This window comes from Staurois parvus, unplaced genomic scaffold, assembly GCF_062004578.1.
Source record: "Staurois parvus isolate SC_StPar_1 unplaced genomic scaffold, SC_StPar_1.0 ptg000343l, whole genome shotgun sequence".
Classification (NCBI taxonomy): domain Eukaryota; kingdom Metazoa; phylum Chordata; class Amphibia; order Anura; family Ranidae; genus Staurois; species Staurois parvus.
In genome coordinates this window covers 2,461,500-2,480,761 of record NW_028318139.1, presented here as the reverse complement: position 1 = coordinate 2,480,761, position 19,262 = coordinate 2,461,500, and the positions used below count along the sequence as shown (strand labels likewise).

General features: G+C 44.8%; 1 protein-coding gene across 1 annotated transcript in view; it reads left to right on the top strand.

Moving 5' to 3' along the window:
• Nucleotides 1–19,262, top strand: part of LCP2 (lymphocyte cytosolic protein 2) — a 348,123-nt gene that overhangs the window by 307,690 nt on the left and 21,171 nt on the right. Inside the window, exon 18 of the mRNA XM_089684306.1 lies at nucleotides 7,119–7,192. Coding sequence (XP_089540432.1) covers nucleotides 7,119–7,192 — 74 coding nt within the window. The remainder of the gene's footprint in view (nucleotides 1–7,118; nucleotides 7,193–19,262) is intronic.

Here is a 19,262-nt window from a genome sequence, read left to right as displayed (position 1 = left end):
TTTATTTTTCACGCTATAAACAAAAAAAGGCCAAAAATTTTGAAGAAAAACAATATTTTTTACTTTCAGGTATAAAAAATATATAGTAAACTCAAAGTTGGTTATAAATTTAGGCCAAAATGTATTCTGCTACTTGTGTTTGGTAAAAAAAAATCCCAATAAGTGTATATTGATTGCTTTGTGTGGAAGTTATAGCGTCTACAAACTATGGTATAAATACTGCAATTTACGCCATTTTTCTGCTATACAGCGCTGCGCTAGTTTAACGGACAATTGCGCGATCATGCAATACGGTACATAAATGAAATTTAGATCCATTTTTTCCCCACAAATTGAGCTTTCTTTTGGTGGTATTTGATCGCCTGTGCGGTTTTTATTTTTTGTGCTATAAAAAAAAGGCTGACAATTTTGAGGAGAAAAAAACAATATTTTGGACTTTTTGCTATAAAACATGTCCAGTAAAAAAAAATGCAAAAATCTAATTTAGTCATAAATTTCTGCCAAAATGCATTCTGCGACATGTCTTTGCTAAAAAAAAAACCCAATACGTGTAAATTAATTGGTTTACGTGAAAGTTATAGCTTTTACAAATGGCGGGAAAGATACTGGGATTTTTAGGGTTTTTTTTATACTAATAATGGCGGCGATCAGCGAATTATGGCGGAGATCAGGGACTTATGGCAGCGACCAGCGACTTATGGCGGGACTGCGGGATTGCGGCGGACATTCTGACATTGGGGGGTACTGACTTGGGGTCACTGACATCCCCAAAAACACTAATACAGTGATCAGTGCAAAAAAAAACCACTGGCTCTGTACTAATGGCAATGGGGAGGAAGGGGTTAACTTTATTTTGCAGGGAAGGGTTATAGGAGTGAGGGGAGTGTTTTACTAGGGGGTGGGGGTATGTACTGGACGGGACAAGGCTGATCGAAAAAGAGAAACTGTTCTTTCTTGATCAGCTCATCCTCGAGCTGACAGGGAAGTGACAGACAGCACAGCTACTGCAGTTGTGCTGTCTGTCACTGTTTGCTGCCGATCGCCGGGAAACAGCCGCTAAGGAACGGCTGTGACCCGGCGACTCACATCTGCGGTGGTGATCCGCGGGACAGATAGGGCGGTGGCGCACCTCGCGTGTGCCCCCTATTTGTTTACAAAACACACATTTTAAAACGTGGTTTTGCCTGCGAGTGCCGCCCTGCCGTCGTATATATACAGTGGCAGGGCGTCAAGTGGTTAAAAACAGCACACTTAAATGTCAGAAATCACCAATCTGCCAGTGGATAATGACATAGCAGGTTGAGACACTGGAGCTGATCAGCTGAAGGTAAACAGAGGTCATGGATGGCCACCAGGCATGCAGCAGCAGGTGCTCCAAAGGGCCAGCAGGTAGTGTGGATAAAAAAAGCTGGTCACACTGTGCATTTGAAAAAGAGGGCTGAGACCCTTGAAAGGCATTATGCATGCCCCTTCTTGACATCACCAAAGGATTCTGACAGTCACTTTCACAGTGCAACTAGAGACACACTGCTTTCACTTACAGCTTTCAGAGTTTGTAAAAGACCCCCCCAAACCATATATTTTCTGAATGCACATGGCCAGTAGAATAAAAAGGTGCTACTGATTTTTTAGGCCCCTCAATAGCTGCACAAATGTTTATGTTGAAAATTGCTATTTTCACAAAAAAACCCCACTAAAATCCCTATTTTCACACAAAACCACACCTTAACTTACAAAATTCGTGCTAAATTCCTGCTAAGGCCTCATTCAGTGGGGTGTACTAAAGCATACGTTCATGGAGGGCAGTCTTTACCTGCACGGGAATGCACAGGTGTTTTGTGCATCACTGTGCAGGCAGGCCCATTTATGTCAATTGGGACACATCAGCTGCAAGGACAGATCTGGCCCCAAATGCAAACAGTGTGAGTTCAGGGACATACACCCACAAGGATGTCAGGTTGGGAGCAGTGGCTGTCTTGATGCAGCTGCTGCATCCCAGTTGATATGGATGGGACTGCCTGCACAGGAATGCATGGAAAACCTGTGTAGCCACTGTGTCCCAATTGACATCAATGAGACTGCCTGCATGGGGAAGCACGGAACACCTGCGCATCTCAGGTTAACACGTTTAAACATATAGTATGTTTGCAGCTCTCAATGCAGACAGTGATTTGTCAGCACCCGCAGCCGCCGGGAGGGGGAGGAGGGAGAGCCGGCTAGCAGCTACAGAGAGGGGATGCCTGGACATCAGGGAGGTGGGAGGGCATTAAAGGGGGGGACAGAGCAGCAGGGGGGGGCATCTATTTTAGCAAGTGGATCCCTCTGTGGCCACAAGGGGATTAGGGTTTACGAGGGGGGAGGGATTGGTGCTGGGAGGGGGGAATCAGAGCAGGAAGGATAAGGAAGAGTTATAGTGGGGGTGGGGGGTATTTTAGCTGTCAACATAGGCTGGTGGAGGGGCGGGAGACTCAGGGCAAAGAATCGGTGGTGGTGATGGGGGGATTGTCACGTTTTTAAGAGGAATGTAGGTCCATACGGCGTACAGATCTGGCCAGTTAGAAGCAGTGCTGTAGGCAGCAAAAGAGTGAATAAGGGTGTTTTTGCTTGGTATTAACCTCAGTGCTCTTTTTTGCCATTTTCTGCTTCATTAGATTAAGAATCTGGGTTTAAAAGGAAACAACTCACATTCTGCGCAGCAGCATTCACTCAAGAACAGTTGTTTGAGGAATGTATACATGCACAGGATGTACACCAAGTCGCATTACCATTCCCGTTGGACATGTTATCCAATAATGTAATGGGGATAATCCAGGAAAAATTAGGGATTTTATTTTATATAGCTTATTGTCAATCTTCCTTCCTAATTTATTCGAGCGCTAATTGTTTTTCTAACTGTTTGGGATCTCCTGCTCACTGATCACGTGACCCCCACTGTCCTTTCTTTCTGCTCCCACTCACTGATCACAAGGCCCCCGAATTTTCTCCTCCTGCTCCCGCTGACTGATCACATGGACCTTGGCATCTTCTCCTTTTGCTGCTGCTCACTGATCACACTGTCTTAAGTGTCCTCTTTTCCTGATCCTGCAATCCTTTCTTCCCTAGAGCTGTTCAAAGTCCAGAATGTATACAGCTTGCCTGAGCTTTCAGAAAACATGGGGCAGAGCTGAAATTACACACTGCAGAGCTCAGTGAGGCGAGTTCTGAGAGATGATTGGAGGGAAGGGTCACACCTCCTTCACACTCAGACAGAAACAAGCTGAGGCTGTCAATCTATTGGAGTTCCCCATGCGAATCATGCAGATGTCCATCTAGGGTGCAGCCACAGCCGCTGGTTTCAGGCTATTCTCTCTGCAGTGTCTGTGGTCCCCAGTGAGAAGTGTGGCTCCTGTGCCCACCTGTGGTGGCAGAGTGTAGTGCAGAACGGGAATGTCATAGCCCAGCCTGTCTTTGTTTCCTCCTCGCTCTGCAGCCGTGATCACACACTGAATCACACCGAGGAGGAGGAGACTTGCAGCCATTCAATCGGCCTGTAGCAGCCATCTTCACTTCCTCTCCTCCTCTGTCCCTGGGATCTGAGCAGTGCCGGTGTCAGCTTTCTGCCTGCTTCCCTCCCTGGGTCCTGTGAAGCTGGTGCCGGACTGTGTACAGCCATTGGAGGAGCAGGGCAAGTGGCATTGTGGATGGAGACAGTCAGGATCAACACAAGGAATCCCCAACACTTCACATCATCCACCAGGAGGAAGAGGGAGATCATGTGAGTAAATACTTCTGACCAGGGGCGGACTGACAACTCGTGGGGCCCCCGGGCAATAGGGAATCATGGGGCCCCTGTGTCCTTGCCCAAACTCAAAAAAAACCTATGAAAAAAAGGTACCAGGGGCATCGCATGGGGCCCCCTACTGACCCCAGGCCCTCGGGCAGTGCCCGAGTTTCCAAATGGTCAGTCGGCCCCTGCTTCTGACCATAGACTTGTCCGGGAAGGGGCAACAACATCATCATCCCCTTCATCACTGCCAAAGCCAGAGAGCCCTGGGCCAGCCCTAACCACAAGGTGGGGAAAATCCCTGGTTGGGATCATCTGAGCTCCTCATCACTCCCCCCACATGACATCATCCACTGATTGCCGCTGTGTGCTAATGGCAGCCAGGGTTTTCCATCTGCCTGTCACACAGGGTTGGCGCCAGCACAAGGCAGCTTAAGCAGCTGCTTTATAGAGCCGGGATGGGGGTGGTAAAATCCAAATCCTCAACCACAAGCTGGGGATTTGGATTTTTAATGGTGCTGCAGCAGTACTTGTCACCCATCTGCTATAGCATAGGGGGCTATTGGTCCCCAATGCAGTAGCAATAAATGTTATATATAAAAAAAATAAAATAAAGAATTAAAATAGTAAAAATATAAAATATAAAAAACCTTTTAGAGGCAACCTACACACACACACACACACATACAAAAATGCATGTGCTTTGGTACATGCGATTGCCCCACACATTATTATTATACAGGATTTATATAGCGCCAACAGTTTGCTCAGCACTTTACAATATAACGGGAGACAACACAGCAACAATACAGTTCAATACAAGAGGGTTAGGAGGGCCCTGCTCCTTGGAGCCTACAATCTAAGACACGTGCATTACCGCGCATGCCACGGTAAGAGTAAAAATTCCAGCATCAGAATCCATGCATAACACTAAACTGATGACCTGTAGGGTCTTTTAATGTGCTGTCTATGAAAAAATATAGGATACTGAAGTTTTTCATGGGAGCATACACGCAAAGCCCATATAGGTCATCAGTTTAGAGTTATGCAGGATTTATAGTGCTAGAATTATTGAATTATTTTTGAAGTTTTTTTGTTTTTTTTGGGGGGGTGGGGATTCTCAAGCAGCTGGTGCATTTATGATAGAAGAAACTCTTCTGTCATAAAAACCTTACCTGTCAGTACAATTTACAAAACTGAATTTAATACCACTTTAAAAACTAAATGTTATTGTAAGTTATAGTATGTTCGATGGTGCATAAATGCATCATAACATACTTAAATATATAATGTTTTTTCCATGTAAAAAACAAAATCTGCTTGTATTACCTATGACAGCCTCTCTCGACCAGGGTGCCCAGGCGCCCCAGGGTGCCTTGAGGTTTCTTAAGGGGTGCCTTGGCAAAATGTCTAAAAATTGCCCAAAACTTGTATACAAGGCAGCGGGTGAAAAAAGCCTGCCTTTTAGTTACACAAAGCCACAGGTTTTCATTGTGCACCATTACAACCTTCTAGCTGCCAGATTCCTGACAACCAATGACATCATCAGTTGATAAGGAGGATATCAGTTGCCTGCACAGCATCATAGTTTGACCCTCCCCTGCCCCTCCAACAGTGCTGGGGTCACATTAGCTCAGTGATGGAGAAAAACTGAGGGAGAAGAGAAACACTGGAATACTACTCAGTACCAGTGTGCAAAAGTGTATTGGCTTTGGAAGAATAAATCACCTCTGTGTCCTACATGTGTGGATGTTGCTGTGTTATATAAAACTATTAGAACAGTTTTTTCACATTTTAGAATGGGGTGCCTTGGGACTGTCCATAATTTTAGCCACTTGCCTACCGGGCACTTATACCCCCTTCCTGCCCAGGCCAATTTCCAGCTTTCAGCGCTGTCACACTTTGAATGACAATTGCGCGGTAATGCAACACAGTACCCATATGAAATTTTTATCATTTTTTGAGACAGAGCTTTCTTTTGGTGGTGTTTAATCACCTCTGGGATTTTTATTTTTTCTTAAACAAACCAAAAACCACTGAAAATTTGGAAAAAAGTTTTTTACTTAGTTTTTGTTATACAATTTTGTAAATAAGTGATTTATCTTCTTCACTGATGTGCGCTAATGAGGCTGCAGTGATGGGCACTGATAAGTACTGATAGGCTGCACTGATGGGCACTGAAAGACAGCTCTGATACATGACACTGATAGGCGGCACTGACTGGCAGTTAGGCGGCACTGACTGGCACTGATAGGCGGCACTGACTGGCACTGATAGGTGGCACTGATTGGCATTGATAGGTGGCACTGACTGGCACTGATGGGTGACATTGAAAGGCAGCTCAGATGGGCACTGATATGTGGCATTGATGTGCACTGATATGTGGCATTGATGGGCACTGGCACGTGGCACTGATGAGCACTGACTGCTGGCACTGATGGACACTGACAGGTGGCACTTCTGGGGCCACACTGATCATCAGGGCACACTGATAATCAGTGCCCTGATGATCAGTGTACATGTCCCCTCCGCGGAATGCCGATTACCGGCTCTCCTCTCCTGTCAGCGTGACAGCTCGAGAGGAGAGAAATGCCGATAACCGGCATTTCACTGTTTACATGTGATCAGCTGTGATTGGACACAGCTGATCACATGACCGAGCCAACATCTTTGGCTCTTTCCGTGATCCGCTGTGTCAGAGGGACACAGCGCACCAACGATCGCCGCGCTGCACGCTCCCTGAGCCGCGCATGCGCGGTGAGAATGGAAGGACGTCATATGACGTCCTATCAGAACAAGAGAACCACCTTGTGCCCATCATTGTACTATATGGCGGGCGGAAAGTGGTTAAAGGGTGCCTTGACTAAAAAATGTTTGAGAAACACTGACCTATGAAGTAATACTTTAGGCTCCGTTCACACCAATGCCTTTTTTAGTGCTTTTTGCAGAAACGCACTACAGTCCATTTAACATGGTTTCCTATGGAACATGTTTACATCTATGCTTTTTTTGAGCTGCTGCGTTTTTGGAAAGGGTCAGGTACTTTTTTAAAAGCAAAAGCAGCATTTTTGCCACAATAGAGTTCAATGGAGAACCACATTTTTGTGGCGTTTTGCATTTTTATTTTGCCCAGCAACGAAAAAAAAAATTCCACTTCAACAAAAAAAAAAAGAGCTTAGCAAAACGTTGTAAAAAAACACTTCAAAACGCATGTAGAAAAATGCTGAATAAACTGTGAAAAGCACTGCAAAATGGACAAAAAGCAAACTGCATAGGTGTGAATAGGGCCTTAAGCAGCAGGATAAACCAACAGTATTTTTTGTAACCTTTTTATCTACATTTTTTTTTTTTACAGCCTATAAGCCACCTTCTGAAGGCAATACCAGACCACCAGCTCCAAATCCTTTCAACAATTCACAACGTAATGATGTAAGACTAAAAAATATTTTGTGAAAAGTATAATAGAATAAGGGTTAAGGTAAAGGGGCATTTGAGATTGATCAGGCCTACTTTATATCAGTTTGTGTTTTGGTTATTTTCCTCAATACAAATCAATATGAATACGTGGTAAACACATGTAACTACATTGTAAATGCATGGAAAACAAGCTCCAATTTACTGTAAGAACATTGAGAATAGATTTGTTTTAAAGTTCCCCAACATTGGTCAATATTTCAAGTTATTTAATAAATTAATAGGTCAATATTTGAATCTGTTTATTAATGTTCTCCAGCATGATTCCCCATTCTGGAAATATATCATATTGCCAAAAGTATTGGGACGCCTGCCTTTACACACATGAACTTTAATGGCATCCCAGTCTTAGTCCATAGGGTTCAATATTGAGTTGGCCCACCTATTGCAGCTATAACAGCTTCAACTCTTCTGGGAAGGCTGTCCACAAGGTTTAGGAGTGTTTCTATGGGAATGTTTGACCATTCTTCCAGAAGCGCATTTGTGAGGTCAGGCACTGATGTTGGACGAAAAGGCCTGGCTCACAGTCTCCACTCTAATTCATCTCAAAAGGTGTTCTATGGGGCCAGTCAAGTTCCTCCACCCCAAACTTGCTCATCCATGTCTTTATGAACCTTGCTTTGTGCACTGGTGTGCAATCATGTTGGAACAGGAAGGGGCCATCCCCAAACTTTTCCCATAAAGTTGGGAGCATGGAATTGTTCAAAATGTCTTGGTATGCTGACTCCTTAAGAGTTCTTCTCACTGGAACTAAGGGGCCAAGCCCAACCCCTGAAAAACAACCCCACACCATAATTCCCCCTCTGCCAAATCTTACACTTGGCACAATGCAGTCAGGCAAATACTGTTCTCCTGGCAACCACCAAACCCAGACACATCTATTGAGTTGCCAGAGAAATGTGATTTGTCGCTCCAGAGAACACGTCTCCACTGCTCTAGAGTTCAATGGCGGCGTGCTTTACGCTACTGCATCCGATGCTTTGCATTGCACTTGGTGATGTAAGGCTCGGCCATGGAAACTCATTCCATGAAACTCTCTATGTTGTGCTAATCTGAAGGCTATTAAGGGGGCCATCCTCTGTGGGGTCCACGGGATCCTGCTTATATCTTGTCTAAGTATTTTGATTCTCCTCCACTCTTACCCAGCCAGTGCTGCTGCCTCCCAGTGCTCCTCCATTGTGGCCACATGGTTTCCTGGTGTCCACCCCTTCACACTCTGGCAGAGACCACCTCCCCTCTGACCGGCACCCAGCACACATCATCCGCCCGCACCACCTCTGCAGGCCGACATGTCAAGGGGCACAACACAGGAGCAGGATGCCCCCAAGCAGGACAGCCCAAGACACCCAGGTATCTCAAACCCTCCTAGGCATGGCTATCGCTGGCGGGTCTTAATTTTTTTTTTTTTTTTTAACGTCACTCAATATTTGCACATTGACTTTTCTGTTAATGGTGTTATAACAAAAGCGCTCTGTAATGTTTGCCAAAACAACCAAAATTTTTGTGTAGCAGTAGTAAGCCTTAAAGCGGTAGTAAACCGCAAAAAAATAAAAATTTGGACATCTGCAGGATAATGTCATAATGTGCTTGTATGCATAGCTTATTTTGATCTGTATTTAGTAGCACACACCATTATGTACAATGTTGAACAAAATTTTGACTCAGAAGGCATCAAAACACCTTCAAACTACAAACCCACATTGCAAAGTTGAGTTGTGCTGCAGAAAGAAAAAAAAAAAAAAAAAGTGCCAGGTTTTAGAGACAAAAACAAACATTTTTACACAATAGCTGGAAAGCTTGCAAGTAGTCTGATTGTGACCCACGATGGCAATATAAGAGAGATGAGTAATTTTTTTTCCCAAGAAAAGAAAAACAAAATGTGATGTTCCAAACACACCAGCCCTAAATGTTGTAGAGACTTATTGCACATTAAGCATGCATTTTCACTTGGCCATTATATCAGTGGAAGAGATCATGCTTTTTTTATTTAGATTAAAAAAATGGTTTCATAGTCCAGAACAAGAAATATTGTGCAAACACACATACAACATGTAAATGTTTTCCTAGGCCGCAATGCAAGTTGAGAGACTAAGCAGGTTTGACCTTCCTAATATTTAAATTAGAATGTGTTTTTTCAGCACCACAAGCCAGAAAAACTGAAGTGATTAGCTGGAGGATACGTATTCCCTTTTTGCATAGTTGCCAACATTTCCAAAAAATTTTTAGGGACACTTTTTTTCCTGTCCTGTCCAGAAAGGTGGTGTGGGCGGAGTATCATTTTAATTGGGGGTGGGGAATTCAATTGTGGGTGTGGCTCAACATCAATACTAAAAATGGGCAATGGTTTTAATTATGCTAAATATTGGGCGTGGCTTAAAGGGATGTGGTTAAATAGAGTCTGAGATGACTTACATAGTGGATAATGTGGCAATGTTAAATAGGGAATATACTGTAGGTAGGGCAGTGTACAGAGGTCAGTAGTATAAAAGTCAGTGTATAGAGGTCAGTAAAATGTAGAGCAGTGTACAGGGGTCAGTAGTATGTAGAGCAGTGTACAGAGGTCAGTAGGACATAGGGCGGTGTCCAGAGGTTAGGGGTGTCTAGAGGTCCTTGGTATGAAGGTGTTTGCAGGCGATCAGCTCACAGATCCCCTGCTGATTGGAGCAGAGTGGGTAGATGACAGGTCCGTGTCCACTAAGTTTCTGCAGAGCAGACATGGACAGACACAAGTCTTTTTACATCCGCCTGTCCATGGGGATGAATGGAGGGTCGGATCAGGTCCGCCTAAAAAGCTGACAGACCTGATTGGACCTGCCATGTGAAAGGAGGCTCAGGTTCCTTTCACATCTTGGGGTTTTGTGTCTTGGGTAAAATTACGACAATTCTGCCTAAAATACAAAACGCCCATAGGGCCTGAGGCTCCTTTCACATGGCAGGTCCGAAAGTGCTCTGCAAAAATGACAAATCACACCACATGTGTTCAGGTGCCATTTCTTTTTAAATGTCATCTATATGCAGTGCGGTTATACTGTGATTGTCTCGCGATAATTCATGGCAAACCACATTGCACGATGGTAATGCCCAAAAGAAGCTTCTGCTTATTTTTAGAGGACAAGCTTCATGTAATGTGGCTTGCTGCACAAAAATCGCAGCAGAGCCACACAGCATTTATGTACCATTGAAAACGAATGACACTTGAACACACGTAGTGTGATTTGTCATTTTTGCAGAGCGTTTTGAGATCACAAAATACCCAGATGAGGCGCATGCGCGGCCAGGGACGATGGCGGTTGTATAGAGCCTGAGCTCCACTCATCCCCGGCCAGTACGGACTCACCCGACACGCTCCACTGCCTCCCATCCGATACGGGTGAGTCACACACACTTGGCACCCGGCCCGGCACCAGGGAGGGACCTATATGGGGAAGATAGGGCGCTGGAAGCCCCCCTCCAAGCAGCCACAGGATTCGAGGCCCTTGCCGCTCCGGCAGTTCCTGTCCAGGCTGCAATCCCCGGCCTCCAGTATGGCCAGGAACCCCGGTGGTCACGGAGGGTACTGCACCCTCATGCATCTCAGCTTCCATGCCTGCCTCTGCCCTGATCCAGCCCCAGATGGAGGATTCTGACCCCCAGAACATAACTGGGGGGGTAGTGGATTACTCTGCATCAGGGAATCATCCTCCCTCCACCCAGATTTCCCAGCAGGCCGTTTCATCATCTTCCCTCACAATTTCAGCGTTAGATGATAAGCTGCAAATATTCTTACGCAATATCACCACATCTATATCCGCTGAAATTGGAAAACTGGCCTTGGCTCTCAGAGGGGAAATAGCTCAGATTGGAGACCGCACGGATAAATTGGAAAATTAGTTTGATGATTTGGTGCACTACGTTCATGTTCTGGAAGAGGATAACCAAAATATCCATATACGCGGTATGTCCGAATCTATTGCTGATGCACAATTACACCGTCACCTACTGTCCTTCACCGCAACTGCTCCCTTGGTTCCAGAAGCAGATTGGCGAATGGACAGAGCTCACCGCTCCTTGGGCCCAAAACCTGTCGAAGGCACCAGACCACAAGACATCATAGTTCGCTTCCATTTTTTTCAAAGCAAAGAAGCCTTATTATCAGCTGTTCGCCACAAATCATCTCTGGAATTTAAAGGTGACAGACTCCAGCTCTTCTGCGAATTTTCCCTGATTACCCTGGCCAAACGGCGAGCACTGAAGCCGATCACCACACACCTTCACCAACACTGTGTCCCTTACCAGTGGGGGTTCCCCTTTAGGCTGGTCGTAACTAGGGACAATACTCAAGCTGTGCTCCGTGATCTTCATGAGGCGGATTTTTTCTTAAAGCGCCTGGGACTTCCACCTTTGTCAGATGATGTGTCCCCACTGCCACCAACTCCATCCCGTCCATCCGCCACCCCCAACAAGATCTGGACTCCAGTCCGCAGAAGTCGGAAGAGACTCTCACGTACCCCACAACGTCCACGTCCTCCTCAGTCAACCGATCCGCCTGTCTGATGATTCTCTGGGGTGACCTTCTGATGTGAATCTGGTGATGATCCTTCCCTCCTGGTTTATACATGATTTTTCCACAGGTTTTTCTTTTTTGGCCGGCCGAACCATTGTTGGATGCATTTTTCACTTTTGTTTTTTCTGGCCGGGTTTGACGACCTTCCTGATGTCTTGGATGTCGTGCTGCTCTCGATTTTGTCTAGCCATAGGCCTAGACGACTTGGGTCAAATTGTTGCTCCCAAGTTTATATCCTTGCGGATACTTATGTCAATCACTGTGTTTATTCTTTCCTGTGTTATTTTAATGTTTTTTGTTTCCCCATTCTATTACATCGATGGTATATCATTCATTTTTCATGCTAATACATGTGCTTCATCCATTATTATTTCATAATGACTTTGAGGTTTCTGTCATATAATGTCAAGGGCCTCAACTCCATTCAAAAACGGTGGATGGCTTTGAAGGAATTTTGATCCTCAGGAGCAGACATTATTTTTGTCCAGGAGACCCATTTCAAATCTACTGGCTCCTTTCGTTTTGCCTTGAGATTTTGTTCCCAAGCCTATTCGGCTTTTGATCCTTCCGGGAAGGCTGGGGTGGCAATTTTGATTAGGTCACACTGCTCCCTTCGGGTTGTTTCCTCCAAAGTTGACCAACAGGGTCGCTCCATTATTTTGGAATTTATGCTGGGTGACACTCCCCTTGTTTTGTTGAATTTATACGCCCCAAATACGGGTCAATTGCAATTTCTTTCCCAAACACTCGCCAACTTAGATTCCTTTTCCACTTTGCATGTGATTGTTGGGGGTGATTTTAATTTGATTTTTTCTCCCCATAAAGACAGGAAAGTTCTTTTTGAGTCCACACCCTCAAGGCGGCAGTGCTCCTCTTCAAAATCCTTTCGTAGACTGATAAGGGAGCATCGTCTCTTTGACGCTTGGCGGATTAAACACCCCCTCCATAAACAATTCACTTTCTACTCCACCCCTCACCGTAGCTTCTCCCACCTAGATCACTTTTTCGTCTCTGCCCCACTGCTTCTTCTCCTGGTCTCCTCTGAAATCAACCCCATTACCTGGTCTGACCACGCCTCTCTGACTTTAAACCTTTTCTTCCCTCCTGTTATACCCAAATCATGTCATTGGCGCCTTAATGAGACCTTTCTTTCCACAGAACATCTTAGAGATGAACTGTCTCGGGGACTTGATACCTATTTTTCACACAATGTTGGCTCCGTAGCTTCTTCCTCAACCCTGTGGGAGGCCCATAAGGCGGTATTTCGAGGACTCTGTATTTCTATGGGTTCTCGTTTAAAAAAGTCCTTGGCAAGTGCTAGGGCCTCTCATATTCATCAACTATCTTTGGCGGAACGACGGTTATTGGCCAAACCGTCCATTTCTGGGCTTCGGAGGGTAACATCTCTACGTGACCGAATTAAAACTCTCGACTCCAGTAAGTCTGCACAATCCCTCCTATGGGTTAAGCAGAAGTTTTACGAATTTTCCAACAAACCTCATCGTATGTTAGTCAATTGACTCAAAGCTCAATCTCCTTCTACGATGCCTGATCTTTTAATCCAACCAAATGGAAGCCCTACCTACGATCCTCAGGTCATGGCATCCCTTTTTTGGCTCATACTATGAGAAACTGTATAACTGTCTGACCCCAGACCTTCACCCGCCCCTCACACAGTTATCTTTTGATAATTTTTTTGACCCCCTGTCACTTCCAAGACTATCACCCTCAGACATTGCCACCCTTAATGCTGACATTACGCCAGAGGAATTACTTGACACAATTAAACATCTCCCCTCTCGTAAAGCCCCAGGACCGGACGGATTGCCCTACTGCTACTATAAATCCTTTATTGGTATCCTGGCCCCTCATCTCCTCTCCTTTTATCGAGATCTTTTTAAGGGGGTCACACACCAGACTGAATTCTCCCGTGCATATATCTCAGTTATCCCTAAACCCGATAAAGATCAATCTATTGTAGACAATTACCGCCCCATTGCCCTACTTAGTTCCAATTACAAGATTTTCACTAAAATTTTGGCCAACCGACTATCCGAAATTATTTCCAAACTCATACACGGGGACCAAGTGGGCTTTGTACCTGCCAGACACGCTGCAGATAACACCAGGAGATCTATTGATCTGGTTGACTTGGTTAACCAATTCTCCACCCCTGCTATATTATTGAGCTTGGATGCTCAAAAAGCTTTCGACCATTTAAGTTGGCCTTACATGTTCATGGTCTTGGAAAGATTTGGTTTCAGGGGTCCATTTGTAGCAGCCTTGAAGGCCCTTTACTTTTCCCCCTTTTCGCAGGTCAGATTAGCCAGTTTTTTTTTCACTCCCCTTTCAGATGTCAAATGGTACACGTCAGGGTTGCCCACTCTCTCCCTTGCTGTTCATTCTTTGTCTGGAACCATTAGTCATCGCCATCAGGTCAATATTCGCGGGATACAATCCCATACCCATGAGTACAAATTATCGCTGTTCGCAGATGACATCCTCCTCACACTTACGAGTCCTCATACCTCCCTACCGATTTTGCATAAGACCTTGAAATAATTTGGGGCTATTTCAGGCTACAAAGTTAACACGTCTAAAACTGAGGCACTCCCAATACATGTCCCACCTGTCGTTCTATCCTCTCTTCAGGAAGCCTTTCCCTACCGGTGGTGTACCCCTTCTTTAAAATATTTTAGGTACTAATCTTACTTCCTCTTACCAATCCATATACGAGGCCAATTTCTCCCCACTATTTATAGCAATTTCTCGCTCTCTGAAACACTGGGATGCCCTGCCCATTTCTTTCCTCAGACGCATTAACGTACTAAAAATGACCGTGTTACCCAAACTTTTATACCTGTTTGCGACCCTCCCTGTCCCTATGTCCAAACTTCACTCCCTTCAGAAATCTTTCCTGCATTTTATTTGGCACAACAAGCGGCACAGGATTGCACGTTCTGTTTTGCTCTCCCCGCATTCTAGGGGGGCTTGGGGGCACCGGATATAATAACATACTACTATGCAACTCACCTTCGTTTTCTCATGTCATGGTCCACCCACTATCCTCCCAACACATGGACTGAGATTGAATCTTTGCAACTGTCTCCAGCTCATCCATGCTCTCTCTGGTCGACCTCAGCAGTGGATGTCTCTTCCTTTCGCCACCTATTCCTTGGTCCCATGCACTTTTCTCTGACTGTTTGGCAGAAATGTAAGGCTAAATTTACACTGGCCTCTGATTGCTCCCCACTGACAAATATTCTCTATAACCCTAATCTTCCAGACAATATGGCCATGTCCTGGATGTCTCTTTCGGTAGTAGCTAACCTTTTTCAATTGCGTCATTTGGTACACCCAGTGACTCATAAGTTACACTCATTCCCAGATCTCCAGAAAAAAGCTCTTCTACCTTCTCAACACCTATATATTTACCTTCAAATACGCCACTTCTTTTCCACCTTATCACCCTCATTAATCCTGGGGAAGCCTACTCCCTTCGAATGTTTGTGCATGCAGGGTCCCCACCAAAGGGGTATTATTTCTAATACTTATAAACTTCTTATGGATGCCCCCTCTTTATCCAATGACACTCACCTTTACATGCGTAGGTGGTCTCAATTCGTACAATGTGATGTTGATTTATTAACGTGGAAGAAAATTTGGGAAAATGCATCTAGATCTTCTGTCTGTGTGGTTTTTATATAATATATACAAGAAAATATATACAAGATCATGATGTTATGGTACAAAACGCCTGAAGTTCTTCATGCTTATAATCCGAATGCTTCTCCTGTCTGCTGGCGCTGTAGTAGAGACCTTGGTTCTCTCTACCATATCTTTTGGACATGCAGCTCCATTACTCCTTTTTGGGAAGATGTTCTGTCCTTGTTACAATCACTATTGCATACCTCTCTCCCACTTGATCCACTACATTTTTTGCTAGGTTTACGATTTCCGGGACTACCTAAACTATCCAGAAAACTTGCTGTACATGTTCTGACCGCGGCAAGGAGAAGCATTCCTATGTGTTGGTTATCTTCTACTCCTCCTTCAATGCCGATTTTGTACAAACTTATTGCTGATGTAAGACAGATGGAATATTTGACTGCACTACATAGTTGTTCGTTTGCTGTGTTTGAAATGATTTATCTCCCATGGGATACCTTCACTTCCTCTATGCCGGCCCAAATTGTAAGGTCCTGGTAACCTTCACACTGTTATTTTATGATTCCACTGGTCGTGACCCTATGTAGTTTTGCCATCGATGTACCTTTCTGTTATGCTTATTTTCTTTTCTTATCCTTTTTAAACATACTGTTTGTATTTTCATGAAAACCAATAAAAATTGTTGATATAAAAAAAAAATACCCAGATGTGAACGAGGCCTTAGTGATGGTGTCAGCAAGCACTGACTGAGAAATTGGTTTTAAAACTGCTAATCTAATTTCTCACAGTCATGACTAGGGTAGTCCAGATACACCTATTGCCTATGCCCATTCTAAACCGCCCCCCATTTCCACCTCCTTGTTTCCTTAAATAAATGACACCAACACCCAAAATGGATTAAATGGCCGAATCGGCCCTTTATTAAACAAAACCATATATAACAAACAAAACAAAGATTCACTGTTAAACAATCCAGCTCCAAGAACAGTTGCAGATCCTTGACAAAGACCTCACACCATTTTGGATTCCGTGGTACCATTAAGTTAGGTTCTATCCCCAGCCGCTAAACACCGCCTCAGGGACTATCCTAACTGACCACAGACCCCTACCAACCTTACCTCCCAGGAAAGTTTAAACTGAACCAGACTATCCGGAGGACTCCATACCCGAGATGGGTCCCACCATTTACCATCATACCACATTTTTGGACCCCTGTCAAGGAACCCAACTGCCACCACGGCAAAAGGGTGACACCTTACACTTGTGCCTGCCGCCAAACCCTAAAGGCTCACTGGATACCATCTTTCAATCCCAAGAACCACATACTGTATCAGTGCCCACAGCGGTAAGATGCACTCCATCCCCTCTAAGGTACAGCTCCGAATCCTTCAACTCCACATGCCGAACCACCACGCCACCATTCCTATTTGCGAATCTGCCCACTTCCTTATTCACCTTTATATGCGCCTTATTCAACAACTCCACAGATCTGGCACCCCGCCATGAAGTATCCGACCACACAATTGACCCCGGAAAGGATGATCTAAGTCGCAGGAAATAAAATTTAACGTCCCTAATAAGCTCTCGCATGGAAAGCCAACCCAAATCATTGCCCCTCGCATGTAAGACCAGAACATCCGGTGGACTATCCAGACGGACAAAGCGATGCACTTCGGGCACCACCCGCTGCCAAAGCAATACCCGGCACCCCAATCCATTGACCCTGCCCTGGTCTACAGGGACACCCAGCTGCCAGCCACTGGGCCTGATGTTCACCCTCCTAGCCCCCCCAAAAACATGCCCCAGAATCCAGATGAGACAGCGGGGCGGACCTGCAAAGAAAAAGGGTACATACGTGCACTAACATGACTGGAGAAACCGACAACCCACTACATAAAGTAAAAACAAAAAACATGCAAACAGAAAGAAACACAACACCCCCCCCCAGTTACTGCAAAAGGTGGGGTCTGATGTATAATCTATACCACTTGGACTCCCACCTGCCAATTCTCTTAACCACTCCCTCTGCCAGACCTCACCTGGACGCCTCAGTGGCTGCCCCTATGCCAAAGGAATGGGAAGAATAATCCCCACTATTTAACTCCACTGCAGACAAACAGCTATGGAAAACAGCCACAAACTGAAACTTGGACAACAAAGACCCATCTGAGTGTAGGAAAAAGCCCCCCCCCCCATCCTTGGACGCACCTGCAAGAACTGCCCCACCGCAAGGACAGGACAAAACCCCGAACCATGAAAAATTCAACTTACTGAGCAGAGACTGTAGTTCAAGCAATCTGATCCTCCAACATCCACCTACAAGTCCCACTTCCATCCGAAGAGCCATCACATTATCCATGGGCAATCTGCATTCCATGTTCCTGGAATCAATGGTAATACCTAAAAAAAAAAAACAGTTCCGTAGTCGGGCCTTCAGTCTTATCTGAGGCCAAAGGAACGCTGAAACAGGCCACCAGATGCTGCAGCATACCCAGCAGAATCGCACAAGCCCTAGTCCCAGATAAGCCAACACACAAAAAATTATCCAAATAGTGGATAATAGAGTGAAGACTGAAAACATCCCTGACTGCCCATTCAGAAACAAACTAAACTTCACAAATAAGGCACACAAGAAGGAACAGCCCATTGGCAGGCAATGATCAACAAAATAAATGTGGATCATTTCAAAGGGTATGAATACTGTTTCAAGGCACTGTATGTATTTGTTGAGATTCTATGTCAGCATATCTGGACCTAAACAATTTTAGAAATGTGATGCATACTTCTTGAAGCCTTTAAAAGCATAGGTTGCATAATTTGGAAGGAGAGGAAAAAAAAAAAAAAAAAGTCAGATTGCACCATGAAATCAAAAATTTGTGTCTTCTTTCAAATGGGAAGTGTGGACTATTTATCCCAATTTATACTTACCTAGGTCGATGCAGCATTGGTTCGATGCTGTATCTGTCCCCCTCCAGCTCTAAGGGTGAGAACTCAGCAATAACATGACCACTGCACACGGAGTTCTCACAGCCGCTCTCTGCTCTGCCCCCCCCCCCAGTGCTCACTGGTCTCTGGAGGGGGAGGGAGCATCTGGGTCAGCTCTCAGTATCTCACTGAGAGGCTAAACCAGGTGCCACTCCAGACTCGGGTGGATTCTGACTTTGAGGTCAGGATCTTTTCCCAGCCTGGACCAGCTGTCGGCTGAAAACTAGTCACAGGAGGGCAGAACGAACTGTACTCCTGTGATTCACAGAAGTACAGCCAAAAGAGCTTTGCCTGTACTTCTCCTTTAAAGACAAAAGATGATAAAATGTGACAGTTCTGCAGCACAGTTAAGTCTGTATGGGAAGGTTGCACCTTATAAGCTATTGAACAGGCGTTTATTAACCTCCCCAAAAAGTGTCTTTTTTTGGACACTAACCATGCAGATAACATATAGTTTTTCTCCACAGCTTAAAAAGTGTTTTTGAAAAGGCTGGAATTTCTGAGAGATTGAGCAAGCAATTAGAGTCTGTAAAAGTGCTAAGTCTAAGTTTTTTTGGTCACTGACCTGGAAACAACGGAATCAGGAAATAAACATTTAATGTATTTTTTTTTTGCACACTGAGGATGGAAAAAACATACAATGTAGCAACCAACTAACAAACTGGTGTGGACAGTCTGCAATTTTGAATGGATAGAGCAGGCAGACATCTTACATCAGGAAATTGTATATCAGTGGAAACAGCATACATCTGTGCAACACAACTCTGAATCCTTCATTGTTAAAGTGGTTGTAAAACCTTTCATATACTCAGTGAAGTGACTGGCCTC